Raw genomic sequence first — 19,394 nt, forward strand, 5'->3', positions numbered from 1 at the left:
TGGTTATGTTGACATGCGAGTTAAATATGTTGACATGCAACATATGTATGTCGACATGCAACTTATTTATGTTAACATGCATTTTTCAGATACAGTTCTGCTATGACCTTAACCTTAGACCTTAAAACATAGTTCAAGGTCACTGCACACCCTTTAAAAGAGACCTCAGACGAACAGATGGACGGACGGACGGACACACTTATTACTATAGGTCGCTCGCAGAGAGGTGCCCTAAAAACGTTTTATAATCTACGGTCCCGTTTCTAAATCGCCAGGACATTTAACTAAGGAAATTCAATTTATACTTTGTTGTCCACCTCATATTATAGAAAATCATTTAAACTGCAACATTTGCTTGAATAAATTTTCGATCATTTAAATCAATTTCAATTTTACCGACAAAAAACAAACAAACAAACAAACAGAACCGTGCCTCATTGCACGTGTCTTGGGTAGTAACGAGTCTGCAAGCTCGCACAAATGTTCAAATTGTGTATCACATAATTTCTTTTGCATTTAAATTTGATCATTTAATTCAAAATCTTATTTTGAAAATCGATCATATTAAAAAAAAAGTATATATCCAAAATAAAATCACAAATCGATCATATTCACTGTAAACTTTTTCGCCATTCCTGTGTCTTAAGACATTCACATCGAAGTGTAATTTCATTTTGGATATTTACTTTTTTAAAAATTATATATATATATATCTGTTACTCAACATAGCTAAGTTGCATGTCAACATATTTATCTCGCATGTCAACATAACTTAGTTGCATGTTGACAAAAACAAATTGCATGTTGACATAACTAAGTTGCATGTTGACATAAATAAGTTGCATGTTGACATATAAGTAGCATGTTAACATATCTAAGTTGCACGTTGACATAAATAACTTGCATGCCAACATATTTATTTCGCATGTCAACATAAATAACTTGCATGTCGACATAAATAAGTAGCATCTAGCATATTGGAAGTCACATGTAGGCAATATTTGAGATTTTTGAAGATTTTTTATAATTTTTATTTGATTACAATTTTCTTGCATGTCAACATAGTTATGTTGCATGTTGACATAACTATCTTGCATGTCAACATATTTATCTTGCATGTCGACATATTTGACAGAAAAATAACTTGCACACATGGGGCAGAAATATGCCACCATAGTCTTGAATTGTTCCCTATTAATGTATTTTCTTCGATAAAATTGAAAAAGAGAAGGATTTTAATAATAAAACTGCGATAATTTAGTGTGTAATAGTCATGATTTTAAATTGATTTTAATTATAACAACAATTTTCTTTCAGATGCCATTGAAAGTTATGAAATAACTTTCAATAATAAACTTGATTTAAAATAAAAATGTTTTATTTAAATATCAAACAGTTAAATAAATTTATAACAACTACCTCTAATTAAAGTCTAGAAATCTCTAGAGTTCTAAAATTACAGTTTAAACTCTTAACCTTGAATAAATAAATAAGTAAGAATTGCCATTGGTTAATATTTTCCCACCAAAACCTTTAACCCCCTTTGTCCAGAGTGTCCAGATAATTACTAGCCTAGGAGCAGTCAGTGTGTAAAGTTGTATTTTTGATATTTGGAGTATTTTATAGACCACTGACAGTAGGTTGACTTTTTGACATTCTTATTTCACATTAATACTTTCATATTAATAATTGTAAGAATGAAAAGTGGCATATGAGAGAATTTATTAAATTATTTAAGTTTGTCAAAGCTGATGAACTAGTTGATTTTAAACTTTGTATTAATGAAATGTATTTTATGACACAAAAGAATATATAGTGTATAAATGTTATTTATGAATTGTAGATATTAAATCCATAGCAAGACATATATATACACTGTATTAGAAATAGAGATGGATTCATACCCATAGTTTGGTATGTAGCTATATGTACATGTATATTGTAAATATTTATCCATTATATGAAGTGAATATATAAAGAGAAATATCATTTGTCAAGAGATATAACTCATTGACCTGTGTCAATATTATCTTATGATCTAATTAATATGTAGTAATTATTTGATTTTATGATAACAATAGATTCTGCTGTTATGTGTAATATCAAATTTAGTTAATGTATTTTATATTGTTTTGCAGAATCTGGTACTTAAGTATATAATCCATGTAATAAACATCATACTGATTTCAAAACCATCTTGTCTTGATTGCTGCTCCGCTACAAATTTAGTACTTGATTATTAAAATATGTCATAATTATTAAAGAATATTTATTAGTATGAACAGATATCTTTTCATCATTGAACTTGGATCTTAAAAAGACGTGTTGAGCTTGAACATAGAAATATAGATCTGAAACACAGACAGATCCTGTTATTGATAGATCTATTTAGTAAAAATGTTCTTTGTGTCTTTATTTTCCAAAATAAACTCAAGAATCATACTGATAAAGGGTTTTTCATGTTGGGGAGCAAAACATCAAATGTTGCACTCCTGACATAATTGGGTATGCACAGATACTCGACTCTCATTAATGCTGCTTGTGATTTTATATAACATTTTATTTTAAATTGTATATCAGTTATTGTTTTACAGTTTGAAATTTTTTTTTTTTTACTTAATTGTCATAAAGCATTTTTAAATCAGTGTTTTTTTCGGCAACACTACATTTTTTTCTGTTGCACTTCTGACATGGTAAAGCATGATCATAACTTGATCAAACAAAAGTTACTACAGTCTAAATTTAAAGCTCAATACATTGAATTTTATCAGGAAAGTCTTTTTTTCCAACATAAACCATTATTTTTTATTTCACAGATCTTATAATATTTTAAAAAAATAATTTTTTTCAAAATGTCACAAACAGATGTTCCACTCCTGACATTTTAGCATCACTTTTGAGCATAACTTTTTTGTGACTTGAGATATCAATGAGATATTTGAGTGGTATTTAGACAATATCAAAAGACATATGCTGAGTCATAGAAATTTAATCACATTTTCTGTATTTTAGTGCAGGTAAATAAAAATATGTGTCCAGTCATTTTTTTAATTCACCCATATACACCTGCCCTCAAACCTATGAAGCATGCATTAGACATTTCAGCAACAAGCCAGCGTTGAATCTTTGAAAGCATCTTTAAGTTCTGTTGATATCTCAATTAATTTTGATGCTTTTAAGAAAGATACATGTACGTACACTAATTAAAGCAATGAAGTAATTTTTAATTTTTATATTGTAGCATATTTCATGATATATAAAATATATAAGACCAGCAAAAACAACAACAGAAAGAATCAAGGTGGTCCTCTTGAAGAACGTTTTATTTGTCGATTTTCGTGTGAACAAGTAAGTGTTAATGCATTATCGTCTATATACTGTTACCTGGGTGTAGCATCCTGCAGCTGTCATGGAAATTGCTTCAATACTGGGATACGTTAGCTTAAACACAGAATGCAGAGTCCTTAAATACGGGTACATGTTTATGTAAGTCTTAAATATAGGTACATGTTTAAATTATTATGTTTTTTATATACAATGTGTCCTGTTGTCTGGACGTAACATCCTGCAGTTGTATGGAAGTCGTCAGATATACTAGGATGCTTCAAAGTAAAACACAGAACAGTTCCTGTAGTGAGTCTGTGTCAAAAATGAAAATTACTTCTATAGGGATGTCAGCGAACACTCCTGTTTTAAAAAGCCGCTGCATGATCCAACGTTTAGTCTAATGAGTCGGGCTTTTTTAAAATAATCTAATATAATGTTTTCTAACGTCTTATAAATTGCAATCAAAATCATTGATTTCAACTTCGGTTCAAAAATTTGTTAGCAAAGAATTTTCCTGTTCAGTTAAAGCAGGAAGTTAACATGTTAAATTGATAAGGATTCTGTTGTTAATATTTTTTTTTCTTTTAAAATCAATTCTTCTCATCAGTACTTTAATTTATGATAACAGCTGCAAAACAGGATATTGGGAATCAGAAGTCGACAGAACATAGTTTGATATAGTTTACATATTTACCGGATTTGAGACACCTGAGTGAGATCCTGAGTTTCAATGTTTTAAATATTTTTTAATAACTATTTCATTCGTCAGAATGGGATCGGATAACAGACTGAAGACCTATGAAAGTCCTCCCGTGTCCAACTTGGACTTATTTTGGGTTGATATGTGGTGTCAATTTTCCTCAGTGTTGGAAGGAGCAATGGAAGATTTAATCTTAAATTGCATTTTAAGCAACTTTCTTTAAAGACTTGTGCAAATAACCCTTTCAGATGAAAATTAAAAAAAAAAAAGCACCTGCCAGACGGAAGTTTCAGGGTTTTCTGACCCTTATTAGACCGGTGCCCCTAAACTCATTATTCATTTTGTATACGCATTTTGTCTGCCTTATAACAAGTATTTTGTATTTCTTTATAAAACATTTATTGATTGTCTTTAGATTGGACGACAGCGACATCTCTGATCAATACAGTGTCTGTACTCCGCTGGACAGAACCAATTTTCCATATTCAAGCAATCATCTCTCGTGTCACAATCTGTAAAAACATCAATATTACATGACTTAAAATGATAAAGTATAAATTTGAAAAACCAAATCAGATCTAACTATGTCTGCTCTGTTGTACAAATTAAGACAATGACTACAAGAAGCTCGCAAGGTTATTAATGTAGCTTAAAATCCGAATACATCATTTTAGAATACTTACGGCATTAGAAAGAAAGAAATATTTAAAAGAAGTGAGCAAAATATGCTAAAGGTGTGTCACAGTTTTTTTGACACGGACCTAACAAGGCGGAGTGATAAGAGAGAAGAATATATGCATTTTCTTACATCCATCCACGAGTTCACATGTACACGTCCCGTTGGTACACTCGACAGTAGTGACGCTGTCACATTGTATGGAGACACAGTCACGGCTGGTGATACACGACTCGGAAAACACAAGACCTACACAGAAACAAGAAAAATTTGAAGCAAAGCATCAAATCGGCCGAAAACAAAAGTTAGCTTTTTCAAAAAGTACTTTCACAATTTTAAAAATCATCAATGCAAGGAAAGCAAAAGACATTCAAAGATGAAAAAGAGTTATCATTTTTATTTCAGACTGTCTTCAAAGAAAAATAAATAAAAAATAAAATAAATAGAAATTTTAGAGCATTTGCTCATCAAATTGATTCATCGATGTAATAAAGTCAATGATAAATGATAAGAATTTATTGCCATCAAAATAAAGATGTAGGCCTATTTATATTCAGATCTCAAGATGAACCACTTGCTGATACCCCGGATCTTTGTCACGTGATAATGCCCATGATTCTGCAAAATTCTACCTTGACTTACCCTAGGTGAAAAATGTAGAAAAAATTATCCTTGTGTCGTTCGCAGCTGTAGCATATTCAAAGCAATTTTTACTAGTTAAATATCCTTTCAATTTTTATTCACCATGCACTTTTACCACTTCATTATTATCCGGAAAATCATAACGATTTGCTTTCATATCTTACACACTCCCAGGTTGGGGAGTACCTATTGTAAACTCTTTTTATATAATCATAAATTATCAATTATCTGATGAGAAATGATAATGCAATTGAAACATAATAACAACAATTAAGACTTAGTTTAAAGCAAGTTTTTTAACATATTTTACTCATGATTTTATACATGTTATCATTTAAGAATTATTTAACTGAACTAATAAAAAAAATAACGTCTCATTTCCCCATGTGCACTTTAATAGATCGGCCGCTGCTGCGGCCGATAACAAACATTTTACCAAATCAACTGTACTGAGGAACCAATGAGATTGCTTAGAGGTCACGTGATGGTCAGTGTTTAGAGGTTTCTCAAGATGTAAAGACGTGGATTTTTCAGTGTTATATCAAGTTTATTAGAAATTTACAGGATAGCAGAACTTTCCAATTCTTCAGTGCAGATACAAAATTTTTGTGAATTGGCCGGGGAAAAAACGCAAATTTAGCTAACGCAACGGTGAAAACGCATTAGAAGTTGGAAAAACATTTTATGTACAGGCACTTGGGGTATGGAACCCCCCCCCCTTTTCTATTTTTTTTCTTTTTAAATCTGGGGTCGAGTCACCTTTTTCTTATTTTTGTATTCTAATATGCACTGTATGTTATCAATAATGTAACTCTTTTGTCTCTATATGCTGTTTTTAAATATATCGTTTTCGACTGATACATAAAAAGAGAGAAGGCTTGCAACTCTTTTCTCATCGTCTGCCTCACCTCGCTTAAACTTCGCCTGATTATTTATCGAAAGAATGAGAAAACTTGGAATATGCATACATCAATAAATTCGTTATACATTCTTCTTCCTTTTCATATTTCCATTCAATTTTTATGTACCCCCGATTTGTAAATATTTCGATTAAATCACCCGCATCTAGGGTCAATTTTGTTGATGTGCACCAGCTGGGACGGAAGTGCAATAACGGTAACTCTAACTTTATAAATGTTCTGCATTAAAAAAAAAATTCCAGGCTTTGCAATAACAATATTGTGAAATTTGGTTGTCTAGATCGTCTGTTAAAAGTTAATATTCATCCATTAGAATTTGCTAGTTAAAGTTATCTTGTTATTCACAGAACTTACCGTTACATGTTATATGAAGAGAAAATTCGGGATTTATTCCTTCTCGCATTTAATATTCCGAATGACATTACACGTAATGATGATACCCGAAAATACCGGGCACTTCCGTCCCAGCTGGTGCACATCAACAAAATTGACCCTAGATGCGGTTGATTTAATCGAAATATTTACAAATCGGGGGCACATAAAAATTGAATGGAAATATGAAAAGGAAGAAGAATGTATAACGAATTTATTGATGTATGCATATTCCATGTTTTCTTATTCTTTCGATAAATAATCAGGCGAAGTTTAAGCGAGGTGAGGCAGACGATGAGAAAAGAGAACTTTGCAAGCCTTCTCTCTTTTATGTATCAGTCGAAAACGATATATTTAAAAACAGCATATAGAGACAAAAGAGTTACATTATTGATAACATACAGTGCATATTAGAATACAAAAATAGGAAAAAGGTGACTCGACCCCAGATTTAAAAAGAAAAAAAAATGGAAAGGGGGGGGGGTCCATACCCCAAGTGCCTGTGCTGCTTACGTTCTATTTCCGTTTTTATATCAAATGATGAAAGCCCCGATCTTATTAGTACATGTACCGGTGTTTCTCAATAAGAGAAGCAAGCCCGTAGAGTATCGAATAAAATTTGTCAGGGGTCCAACGGCAACGAGTTGACTCAGGACCCCTGTCTTGTGAGGATGGGTGGTAAAAGGCTCAGAAAACACAACACCTACAGAAAGACACAAAAGCATATCAAAATCATTGCAGTTTCGCTTTGCATCTTTATTTACAAAAGTTATATAAATAATATAAAGCTCACGTTTACTGGAGAGTAACTTAATAACATTTTCCAGATCAGAGATATGTATGCGGTAAACAACAATAAACTTATATATATTCAACCAGGACTTGTTCAGCAGATGAAATACTCTTTAAAAGTTAATGTTATATATTCTTGGAGGTGATCCACAGGGTGCAGTTGTTAGCGTGTTTCGTTTGGGTCGGGAAGAAAGGAATTAATTTTTACGTTGAGGTTCGAAATCCCACTGCTCTTCGAATGAGAGCATGTAATCCCCGTGTTGCACTTAGTGTTGGTACGAAAAAGATTCCTCACTTTACAGTACAGGTCTAATTTGCAGCCTTCCACCGACAATGGGTGGCGTCCCAATTTGAGTGAAAAATTCTTGAAGGGACATAAAGCAAACAAACAAACACATTTTTAGTCGTGTGATGTAAGGAAATATCGTTCAGGTTGGTTAAAAATTAATTTTCAAGAAAATTATCACGAATTTCGCTTGGTGAGATTCATTTGCGTTTAAGAGGTTGCAGTAAACAAAGACGCCATGAATAAATATTCAAAATAACTTCGAATGTTTCCACGTGGCACCGTGTCGACGAATATGTGAAACTTGTTGGGCGCTTTTGTGTCACGTTTAACCTGTTTTTTAAATTGTATTCTCGCAAGAAATGTACTTCTTTAACGGTGTTGTACGTATGCTCACGCATTGCTTTGTCTTCCACAAATGGCTTTCGGCGTCACCAAAGAAAAAAAAAAAACATTTTATCCCATTCAATTCTACTTTTTCTCTTGACATTTGAGGTTTGAAATTCTGCAATTTTTGTTATTACAAGCGAGGTAAAGAATTTGTTCAAGGGTTCATAACCCCCCCCCCCCCCCCAGCATTTAGTATCTACATAAATATAACAATTCTGAGGAAGCAAAGTGTAAATACGGGTTTATTTCTTTTCATAAAAAAAGTATTTCAATATTTCAAATTCATTTTTGATCATGATAGATTTTCGTTTTATTGCTCATTTCATTATTCAGTGCTTTTTGATCATGTTTCTGAGGTTCAACAAACTGAAAAGATAAAGAAGATCACAAAATTAATAAATCAGTTAATGTAAAATGAAAAAAATACATACCAAGAAACACCGCAAAAAGAGCGATGACACACACTAACACGGTTTTCATGTTGTATGGTGAACTGTGATGTGAATTGCGCTGGTGTCAGTTTGGATTATAGATATATAACTCCTTATTTTCGTCAAGGTAAATGTTAGATAAATCATGCTTATTTTACATAACAAATCACGAGGAAAATTAAAGAGTCACGAGTTACAATATTCCGTTTTGCCAAGTAATATGTTTCAAAATGGCATCTTTACTTTGATTAGAGAGAACTACCAATATATACTTTACAAGTCCATGCTGTTCGCCAACAGATTGGGCGCAAAAGTGCACACCTGGAAAATTCTTTTAAAACAAAGTACTCATGTATATCAACGCATGTTTTATCAATATTTGTTCTTATATGGTTACTAGAACCATAGACCTTTGCTTTAGGTCTATGCTAGAACATAGTAAATATTTCCATTACTCTTTTTTCCCTTTAGAGTACTTGAGGCTTACCTAAAACCTTTGTCATTTCGTTGCCAATAATTCAAAGCATGGAAAACAAGTATGTTAAAAAAAAAATAAAACTAATAATTTTATATCAAAAACTTTTTTATCTTGATTGACTAGATATTTGCAAACTCGCCCATTTGACATTAGTTGAAAGTATGCTGAAGTTTAAAACATTCTTTTGGTTGTTCGTCAAAATTAAAACAAAAACTCTTGAAAGCTTTTAATGTATGGAATCATTCATCTCTCAATATCAATTTAATGAAATGGCCCTACACTTGTATAAAATGATTTAGAATACCTCTCTTTGTATTCTGTTCCAAAAACGTGAATCCAAGAGTTAGTATCGTGACGTCACGGTTTCTGAACCATAAAAAATGTGTCTACAATAAAGGAGCTATCGCAGCATGCTGTAGTGTCTTTGGGCATCTTAAAAAGATTTTTAAATAAGTTAAGTTTTCAGTTCCTCGTTATAAAATTAACCTTATCGTGATCAGCCATTTTTCCTCTTAATATTTCCTCTTTAAAAGTTTGGTTTGTTTTGTTTTCTAGTTATTACAATAAAGTTCTGGAGGCTAATAAATTGGGGGAAAAAAAACTATTAAAAGCTGTTAAGACTTCAAGCATATAAGCTCACTCAAGTCTATGATCCTGACAGCTTAAACCACCATTCTGAAGTCTATACTTTTACAATGAAATGTAGTTAAATTGATTGACCAAATATACAACACTTATGACTGCGATAGAAATGGAACAATGTAAGTAGTATACTGTCTTTAGGACACCTCACTCTAAATCATGTCAAAGACTAGATAACAAACAGTCCTAATCGAATATAAATATTTCTGAAGACGATTCCGGTCATTACTTCTCAATTATCAGCGAGGACACAAAGAAAATGAAGTGCTTTGCCGTAGTTCTCCTTTGCCTTATTGGTAAGTAATGGAAATACTGTATTGCTTTTTTTTCGGGCATTGATTTATTTACGTCTCTCTCTCTCTCTCTCTCTCTCAACTGCCATTTTAAAAAAAAGAATATTAAATATTATATATAACCCCCAAGAGAGATTATTTTAATAATATTTTGAAGCCAAAATAAAATCGTTTTTGTATTTTAGATGTAGTTGATTTATACTTCAGGACCTGAGAAAAAATGTATGAAGTATATTTACTGTAGTGTTTAGAATTACATGTATTAACAAGTTGTTCACTGGCTTCTTGATACGTTTAGCGGATTTCTAATATTAAAAGTAACCCAGTAAACTAAGTGAATTTTGACTATATTGGAATTCCATTTTTAGGATATGCCTGGTCCGAATCTTGCACCAACTCCGCTACAGACTGCGTTCATACATCATGCTCAGACGGCTGGGAGATGCACTGTGTTGACGCTGTCTGTACCTGCACTCAGTCAAACAACATGCGTAAGCAAGCATCAGCAAATATGAAAATCGGTCACATCAAATAATTATGTCCCGTCAATAAGCGATAGGCGGCAGAAAGGTGTCATGTTGTAAATTTTGAATTTACTGGGTGGCAGTAAATACAAAATTTACAACATGTTTTGTATTTTAATGCACAACGAACAATTCATTTTCAAAAACATTCTGAAATATAAAACAGACTATTTTTTTTTTATAACTAATTAAAAATCAACAGAATCAATATTGCAAAATGAACAACTGATTTAACGGTAGATGGTGTGCTAGTCTGAAAAAGGATTTAACTCTGTAAATTTTTAAATGCTTATTCTGTACATTGTAAAAATTTACAGAATTTGTTAAGTTCCAAGGGACAGGATGTGAATGAAGCTAAAATATACATAAATTAAACAATCAGCTTTGTAATAACATTGATATAAAAGTAAGCAGAGTCATTAAAACTTGAGTCGCAGCGATTACAGTAACAGGGGTTGTCAAATTTAATTACTCACAGATCGTTGATAGACTCGAAATTCATTTCTTTTCAAAGAAAGACCCACGATTTATCTTAAATTTGAAAATTTTAGGGAGAGAGGTGCGAGTTTCTGATGTTCTTTCTTAGTTTATACGACTTCTAGTAGTAAGCTGCGACTATCCTCTTTGATTTTTTAATTAAAATGTGTTCATTTATAAACTTCGACTAAATTATAGAGCACTTGGATAGGACATAAAATCTTGAAAATCACCAAATATAGATGTGAACATGTAACAAATTGCAATCACCTATATTTAAAGCATAGTCACATGCATAATTCTTCCTAATGTTCAAGTTCCAATTTTCAGAAGGAAATAAGGATGGGGTGTGGTCAAAGTCATTATGAGCATAAATTACTCAATTTTATAGCATTGAAAACTTTACCTCACAGTCATATTGTAAATTTTGAATTTACCGAGTAGCATTAAATACAGAATTTATACTATGCTATATATTTGCATTTACTGCCACCCAGTAAATTCAGAATTTACAATATGACACCAACCCACACCTTGTCCACTGGAACCTACATCAACATATATCTTAGTAGAGAAAATGCATTAAGAGTGACTATTTTTTGTGCTTCAGAATGTAACACTATTTTCTGTGCTTCAGAATGTAACACTCTCCAGGACTGTCTGGATTTGAATACCTGGGACTGCCCAGCCAACAGACGCCATTGCATTGACAATATGTGCAGATGTACACGATTCTAAATAAATTCAAAATCTTACAATGGATTCATAAGAATCTCGTTCATGTAGAAATTCAGAATACATAAATTAGCTGATACTCTATTTAGTGAAGTACAGTTACTGTGTACAGAGTGACTACAGACAGATGAAAAGGTGAATTTTTTTTTAATTTAAAAAATAAATTGAAGGCCCGGAAAAAGTTTCAATAAGAATCAAGAAACTGTGTAGAGGATTTGTATATTGACTATGACTTGCTTATCAAGGAAGTATTTCTATTTTATTTAATTGTCGTAAACTATATCTGAGTATTCCCCTCGTCCTTTTTGCTTTATTTAGATCACGTACAAATTTTTGATATTGATAATTCCATTATTGAATACAATATTCAGGTCATCAATCTTTTCTTTTGTATTTTCGGAACTCCGTATCGAAGGCATTAAGAAATAGTAATATCATATAACTATATTTAAACAACAAAACGCTTTCTTTGATTTTATGGGCATGAAAGGTTGCAACATTGCAAAAAAAAGTACCTAACTCGCGTAAGTGGTGTGTTAATAGTGATAAAACAATCAGCATTACCAAGTCTATAGCCCGAGTTGAATCTCTTATCCTCTTCGACTATCACACAATGCAAAATTAGCTAAAACGTGCTTATTAGTTAGAACATAAAGTACATTGACATTCTGATAAGGGAGATCACTCTCAGTAAGGTAAATATTATCCCTGTAATAAAGGGTTTTAATCGATTATAAATGGAGTAGAGATTTTGAATTATAATTTTAAGAACCCTCTCTACACTGCATACTAAAGAGTTCTGATTCTGTGGTATTTTTCTGCAGTTAAAGTGATTTACCCTTAGATCTGAATTCAATTAAATTGAAATTTTCAGTGTATTACTCAATTTGTGATCAATTGAAGTATTCTAAATATTTTAAAAAGCCAAGATAAATTAATTGAACGCTTTATTTGCATGCATTTTCTCCACTGTAGTAAACAACACTGTTTTCTGTTAAATATATATCATTATACAAATAGTGTTCTAAATCAATTTAGATTTTAAGTTTAAATATTTATGTAAATAAATATTTCACTCTATGGAATTTAATACGCTTTACGTGTAAAGGGAAATAACTTTTACAAGCTTAATCTTTAAAATTACATTCCACAATTGGGAAGAGTTATCTTTCTTATATAACCAAAATAGCAATTCATACCGATTTATGGAACCAAGTCCATCTGACAAACTGTATGGGTCTTTCAAATATGATGATACACTATATTAATAATAAATAAATACCTAAAGATATGCTCTTTACAAAAACTATGTATTTACAAAGAAACTCCAAAATATTTCTTATAAAAATATTTATCCATATACATATTTATTAGGATCTTGATATATTAAACTTAATAGAAATATCAGATTTATCCATATCTGATTTAATCATAGGTATAAAATATTCTATACACATAATTTTTACCAAGTAACAAATTCTTAGTTTCTCATGTATATCTTATTCTAATTAATTAGATTAAAATATTAGTACTTACATTTCTGTCTCTGTCCAGGAATTTAATGTCAGGAAATATAATTACAATACTGTAGATTTCAATAAATTCAGTAATTCACAAGAAAACCTTCTGCATGTCTACATGACTATGAAATTTAAATCTGAGTAATATTCACCCTGGACAATGTAAAAACTCTTGACCAATAGAAAGCAAGTGTACAACCAATGAATGAGTGTAGGTATGAAAATAGAAATGTGTAGGTAGATCTAAAGGGATGGGTGGTATAACTTAATACTTTATTGGTAATAGAAAGACTTAAGATTTTATTTATTTATTTAACTATTTTAAATTTATTTTATTTATTTATCAATTATTAAATTACTTATTAAAATATGCATCTACTACAGTTATACTTTGTTGTCTTTGAACATTTTTCCTGGGGGTAAATGTCACGTACCATATATTAAAAATTATAAATAGATAAGCTCAATATTTACACATTTATACAGTATAATTTTCTCAGTGTCCAAAAAACATTTTGCACTGGTAAGGAAAGGGTCCTTAAAGCTTTTGTTTTACAAAGTGGATTTTTATCTAATCAGTTTGATAAACAGAGATTGCAGACAAGGTGGTCCCGTTTCTCCATCTTTATTTATATCATTTGCAGAAATTATGGCAATTTTAGTTAAACAGAATAAAGATATAAAAGTTATAGTGGTATAGATAATAAGGGACATAAGTTATTCCAGTATGCCGCTGATAACTTTTCTTGCCCTAATGGTTCACAAATATCTCTTTTTGCTGCTCTTGATATAATAGACTTCTATTTAAAATTTCCAGGACTCAAAAATCAATATATCAAAAACTAAATTATATGTACATGTACTTATCAAATAACTATAAAAAGACCATCGTATTAGGCGGTAAAATTATTTTCAATAAGCATACAAAGTCGATGGTATCCAAAGAAAGTTCTTGTCACAAGAATTACACATGTGAAGTATATGAAAGCCCTAGCTCCAATCATTCAAAAGTTATGGCCAAGGATAAGGTTCAGTAAAATTTTGCAAAACTGGGTCAAACTCCAAGGTCAAGGTCAAAAGGTCAAATTTGATGGTACTCAAAGAAAGGCCTTGTCACGGGAAATACACATGTGAAATATGAAATCCATAGCCTCAGCCAATCAAAAGTTATGGGCAATGTTAAAGTTTTTGCGGACAAACAGACAGACAGGGCAAAAACTATATACCCCCGAATCTTCGATACGGGGGCATAAAAAGAACAAGAAAATTCTAAATACAGTAAAATACAGTAAAAAGTATAGGAAAGTCCTTAGTACCGGTGGGTACATTGAATTTTAGTTCTTTTAAACTTGAAAGTCCATTTATGTCATTGTCATAAAAATCAAATAACTAATGACCTTTTCAGTGGCGGATCTAGGAATTTCATAACGGGGGGGGGGGGGGGGGGTCGCAGTAGAAGGCAGGAAGTCTTGGGGCTGTAATGAAGCCCCCAGTGGGTCCAGGGCAAAGTGATGGGGGACTGGGGCGAAGCCCCCGGAAGCTGACGAACTCTTACAAATAACAGGTGATTTTTCCTTGATTTTAGGATAATGAACATACAAGTTCTACATACAACAAATTCAAACGGGGGTGGGGGGGGGGCACACCCGGCGCTGAATCTTGTCCCTCCAATATTTATAAAAGACCCATTTCCCTTTTATAACATCTACGAGAACCTTTGGGAACAAAACACCAAACTTCTATATCTCAGATCCGAAGTGACGTCATCACCGAAAGTTATGCAACCAGGTTCAAATAATTATTTATCATACCTTAAATTTGCAAGAATATTGACCAAGCCTTGCACATTTTTTTTCAAAGTGCGTAAATATGGTTGATATTAATGCATTTGGAAATTTTTTTCATAGTGCGTTAACTTGATCCCAAATTTAACGCACTTTGAAAAAAATTTCAATGTGCGTAATTTTTCAAAGAACGTTGTAACAAAGCCCAATAGCACTGTGTAATAAAGATTTTATGAAGGTATCATTAGGTATAGGAAGAGTTGCGGATAAGAGATGGGTACCCCCAGTATTATAGAAAGAATGGCAATGTCTATGTTTTGCTATGAGAAACCCGAAATACATGTCCGATCAAAAAAGTAATACAGGAGGCGCACAATGAAACTATGTAACAAAGATTTAGTGAAAGTGTCATTAACTTTTATTCAGTGGTGTAAGAGGAGTTGCGGATAAGACATGAGTACCCCCAACCGTAAGGACGGACATCCCCATCACTATACACCCCAGCTTTTCAAGTGGGGGGGGGGCGGTGTATATATAAAAAAATCTTTAAAAAGACGAGTAGTTTGTTCAAATCTTGTCCTCCAGGGGTATGATTTCCCAATAAAAGGGAATCAAAACTTTACATGGAAATAGAATTTTAATATAAACCAAAATTGCTTTCAAGAGAAGCAGGTAATGGTAAATTGCAGTAATATGCAACATTCCCAAGCTGTGTTGATTCATTTTTAGCTCACCTTAACGAAGTTTGGGGGGAGCTTATGTGATACCCTCGTCATCAACATCCCAGGTTAAAGTTTTTAGTCCCCTACCGGTGAAACTGGAGGGGACTATAGGTTTCCTCTGAGTCCGTCTGTCTGTCCCATTTGGTTTTCCGCACTTTTTTTCTAAACGCTTGCAGATGTTGAGCTGATTTTTGGTATGCGAGTGTACAGACCAAGTTTGCATTTCGATCCGCTTCATTGATTTTTGACGGAATAATGGCATTTTCAATTTTTAACGGGAACCAGAATACACATGCCGGTAGGGGACTAGTATTGCTAACGCAATACTCTCAGAATGCTTGTTGGTGTAGTTTTCTTACTAAGTACTTCTATGCCCTATATTAATCAGAGATACATAGAAGATACTTCTAGTGTGTTTCATTGTACCATTCAAGGTTTCAGATGCTGCAATTTCAGCAAAGGAATGACCAGGTTTAATGTTTTTAGAGCAGGTTAAGGTTTTTTGGAGCAGGTTTAAGTTTCTGGAAGCAGGTCCCATTTCCAAGTAACTATAAGCCCCAAGTTGACCAAACTTGCATGGATGATAATCTAAGAATGCATTCTACCTGGCTTGCTTCGGATGCTGGATCTGACCTAGATATTCCGGATGAGTGCCAAGGTTAAAGTTTTTGGAGCAGGTTCATTCTAAAGTAATTATATAAACCCTATGTTGACCAAATTTGAATGGATGGTACATTTAAGGATGCTGAACCTAACCTACGTTTTCCAGATGAGTGACAAGTTTAAAGTTTTTGGAGTAGGTTCATTATAAAGTATCTATAAGCCCTATTTTGACCAAACTTGCATACATCTAAAGATGCACACTACCAGGCTTGCTTTGGATGCTTGATCTGACCTACATTTTCCAGATGAGTGAACAAGTTTAATTTTTTACCAAGAAATTTAAAGACCTATCTGAAAAAAACTTGCAGGGATGATGCATCAAGGGATGAACTCTCTTTAAACTTGCTTCAGATGCTTGATATGAATCAATTTTCTGAATGAGTGACTAGTTTGAAGTTTTTGGATAAGTTCATTCCCAAGTAACTGCAAGTCTTATCAGAGCAAACATGCTTAAATGTTCCATTTTGGAATGTACACTACTAAGATTAGAAGTTTAATGTGGGACTTTGCCTTACATAAACAACATTCATTGAGGTGAGCTCTGTAATCTTTGATTATCTATGTTTTTTCTAATTATGGACCCTGGGGATTGGGGCTAAAATCGGGGATCAAATTTATCTTATGATTGTATACAGATCAAAAACACCAATTTCTAGAATAGACAGCCATGTTTATGATATTGATGGATCCTCCAAATTGTGTGCATTCAAGTTATGAAATGATTCCAATTGGCAGATCCAGGATTCTTCAAAGGGGGTGGGTGGGGAAGGGACTGGGATGGGAGCCCAGCCCCCCGAAGCTCTCAGGTTTTAGTTTTATGGAACAATTTTTTTAAATTTATTTTAGCTATTCTTTATGTATAATTAATGCAACAATTATTGAATTATTAATCTTATGTATATTTTTGGACACAAAGGGGGGGGGGGGGGGGGCTCTAAATCTGCCAGTGAAGTCTCCTTGCTGATAGGGTGCCATAGTAAATAAAATATTGAAGCAGTTTCGGATTTTTATCCTTCTTATGTCAAACAACGCATCCATCCCTTGCCAGTGTCTCCAATATTTTATGGGTAAATAGGTTTTATTATAATGATAAATGGAATCAGTGGGGTCATACCCATTTCCTTTTTAGCTCAGATGTTCCAAAAGCTTGAAGTTTGGCTGTCATCTGTTTGCTCTTCATAATTTTTAGTTCCCCAGAACAACTCTGTGCTAGATACAACAAAACTTGGCACAAAGCATTTTAATTATTATTAAAATCATTATCTGGGTGTATCTATAAACAGAGGTAAACAGCAGTACTCAGGTTTTTATTCTTTAAACAAAAATATATCACAGAAAGAGTAACTTAAACTGTCCAAATTGGACAAATACCCCCAAATGGGTTTTTCAGAATAGGTACCAAATCACTAAAAGTGTTTTATGGATCTATAGGTGTTCACAATTTGCTTACATTGACAGTCTATTTAATTGCTCATTGTATTTTCTAATGAATGATGAACTAAGCCACAGCCTAATGAAACATCAAAATACTAATCATATGTCAGTCGTAAGTTCTTTTGTAAAATGGGCCCCAGTCATTAAAACTTAATATCACCAATATTAAAAAGTTATTAAGCTGCAATTCACATTTTTTGTCAAATGTACCAAATGACAGTTTCTTGATTCTATGTCTGAAATCAGCATGAACCCAAAATAATGAAAAAAAAACCCACCTGTGAAATAAATAAAAACTATCCAATCATGATAAAAATACCAGGTGCACATCTTTATATGGTGAATAGCAACATACTGCACAAATTTTCAGACAAATCCATACCGTAGTCTCTAAGAACATTCCAGACAAAATCATATCTACAGACAGACAGGATGATTCCAATACAATCCCCTAAACTTCGTTTGCAGGGGTTATATCAGTGATGAGTATCTGTTGATAACAATAGGAAACAAGCAATGCAAACATTGTATCTAATAGGTCCAGCACAATCTCTTGATTTAGCTATAAAGCTTGAATTGACTATTCAAAAAAGCTTGATTTACCGGTAGCTATTTTGTCACACTTTTCTCTAACACGTGAAGTTTTTATCTGCATGTAAAAAAAGTTGCACTTTGTTGCAGTGAAAGTTTTCAATTTTGAATACCTCTGAAAACAATGCATGAAAAAAATCACTCACCAAATTGCATCTCCTTATGAGAATGAACACAAAAGTTCTAAGCGTTTTGGGGCTATATAAAGCAATTAATTTGTGACCACACAGTTACTTCTTGAATTAAATTATAAAGGTCAAGTATGGTTTACGTACATGTAACAGTTGATTGGTAATAATTCAGCACAATGTGAAACAATCATAGTTATCCATGCCTCACCACACACTAAGTTGTATATATACAGTTTCTCAAACAATGGAAATACATGTTTTGATTTGAAGTGTTCAAAAGCAGCAATGTTTAAACAATATTTGATTTGGATTGCCTTTTTAATAGTCCATAGTACAAATATGAATAGTCAAGCACATACTTGCGACTTTTTGTCTATTTCTTGGAAAAAAAATACGGTTATTCAAAATTTCTTATGCACCCTACAATGTTACATTATCTCCTAATTTTTGATTAAATGAAACATTCTGCAAGATATTAACAATAATTGTTTTTCCTAAAATTTTCTTCTGATCCAAAATTTATGTCAGACATGATCGTGACATCAGATTACTAACTTTAATGCACTCAAATATTTGTGGTCTCTTTTTTTCCTTGCTGGTGGAGATTTTTTTTTTCATTTTTATCCACTTTTTTTGTGAGGATAATAAAGTGTACTGACACTGTTGCTATAGAAGAAATTTCTTAAGTGAGTTCTTAAGTTCAATCTGTTATGGATGCCTTTAGGAAAAGCACTTTAAATTTTTCTAAAGAGAATCTTACACAAAATCTCAATTTAAAGATCGATTTTTGTGAAAAGAGCTATTAGATTGTAAGTCACAGATTTTGTACTAAATGCTTTAAACATACACAAAAATAATGGTACT

At 32.5% G+C, this 19,394-nt stretch overlaps 2 protein-coding genes and 1 long non-coding RNA gene across 3 annotated transcripts; 2 read left to right on the top strand and 1 right to left on the bottom strand.

Annotated features, from left to right (window-relative positions):
* The first annotated feature begins 1,858 nt into the window (after positions 1 to 1,858).
* On the top strand, positions 1,859 to 4,530 carry LOC133190130 (uncharacterized). Its single transcript, XR_009721568.1, has 3 exons — positions 1,859 to 1,914; positions 3,242 to 3,348; positions 4,443 to 4,530. It is a non-coding gene; the product is annotated as an uncharacterized LOC133190130 (long non-coding RNA).
* Positions 4,409 to 8,633, bottom strand: LOC133190127 (serine protease inhibitor Cvsi-2-like). Its single transcript, XM_061325602.1, has 3 exons — positions 8,537 to 8,633; positions 4,836 to 4,952; positions 4,409 to 4,539 (listed from the first exon to the last, which is right to left on the bottom strand). The coding sequence occupies exons 1-3, from the start codon at positions 8,583 to 8,585 to the stop codon at positions 4,439 to 4,441; spliced, it is 267 nt and encodes an 88-aa protein (XP_061181586.1). The 5' UTR covers positions 8,586 to 8,633; the 3' UTR covers positions 4,409 to 4,438.
* A 1,245-nt stretch (positions 8,634 to 9,878) lies between these two features.
* On the top strand, positions 9,879 to 11,708 carry LOC133190131 (serine protease inhibitor Cvsi-1-like). Its single transcript, XM_061325603.1, has 3 exons — positions 9,879 to 9,952; positions 10,318 to 10,440; positions 11,588 to 11,708. Exons 1-3 carry the CDS (start codon positions 9,916 to 9,918, stop codon positions 11,686 to 11,688), a joined length of 261 nt encoding a protein of 86 aa, XP_061181587.1. The 5' UTR covers positions 9,879 to 9,915; the 3' UTR covers positions 11,689 to 11,708.
* The last annotated feature ends 7,686 nt before the right edge of the window (positions 11,709 to 19,394 follow it).

Source organism: Saccostrea echinata, unplaced genomic scaffold (assembly GCF_033153115.1).
Source record: "Saccostrea echinata isolate AGI-Se365-2 ecotype Australia unplaced genomic scaffold, CSIRO_AGI_Sech_v1 ptg000020l, whole genome shotgun sequence".
Classification (NCBI taxonomy): domain Eukaryota; kingdom Metazoa; phylum Mollusca; class Bivalvia; order Ostreida; family Ostreidae; genus Saccostrea; species Saccostrea echinata.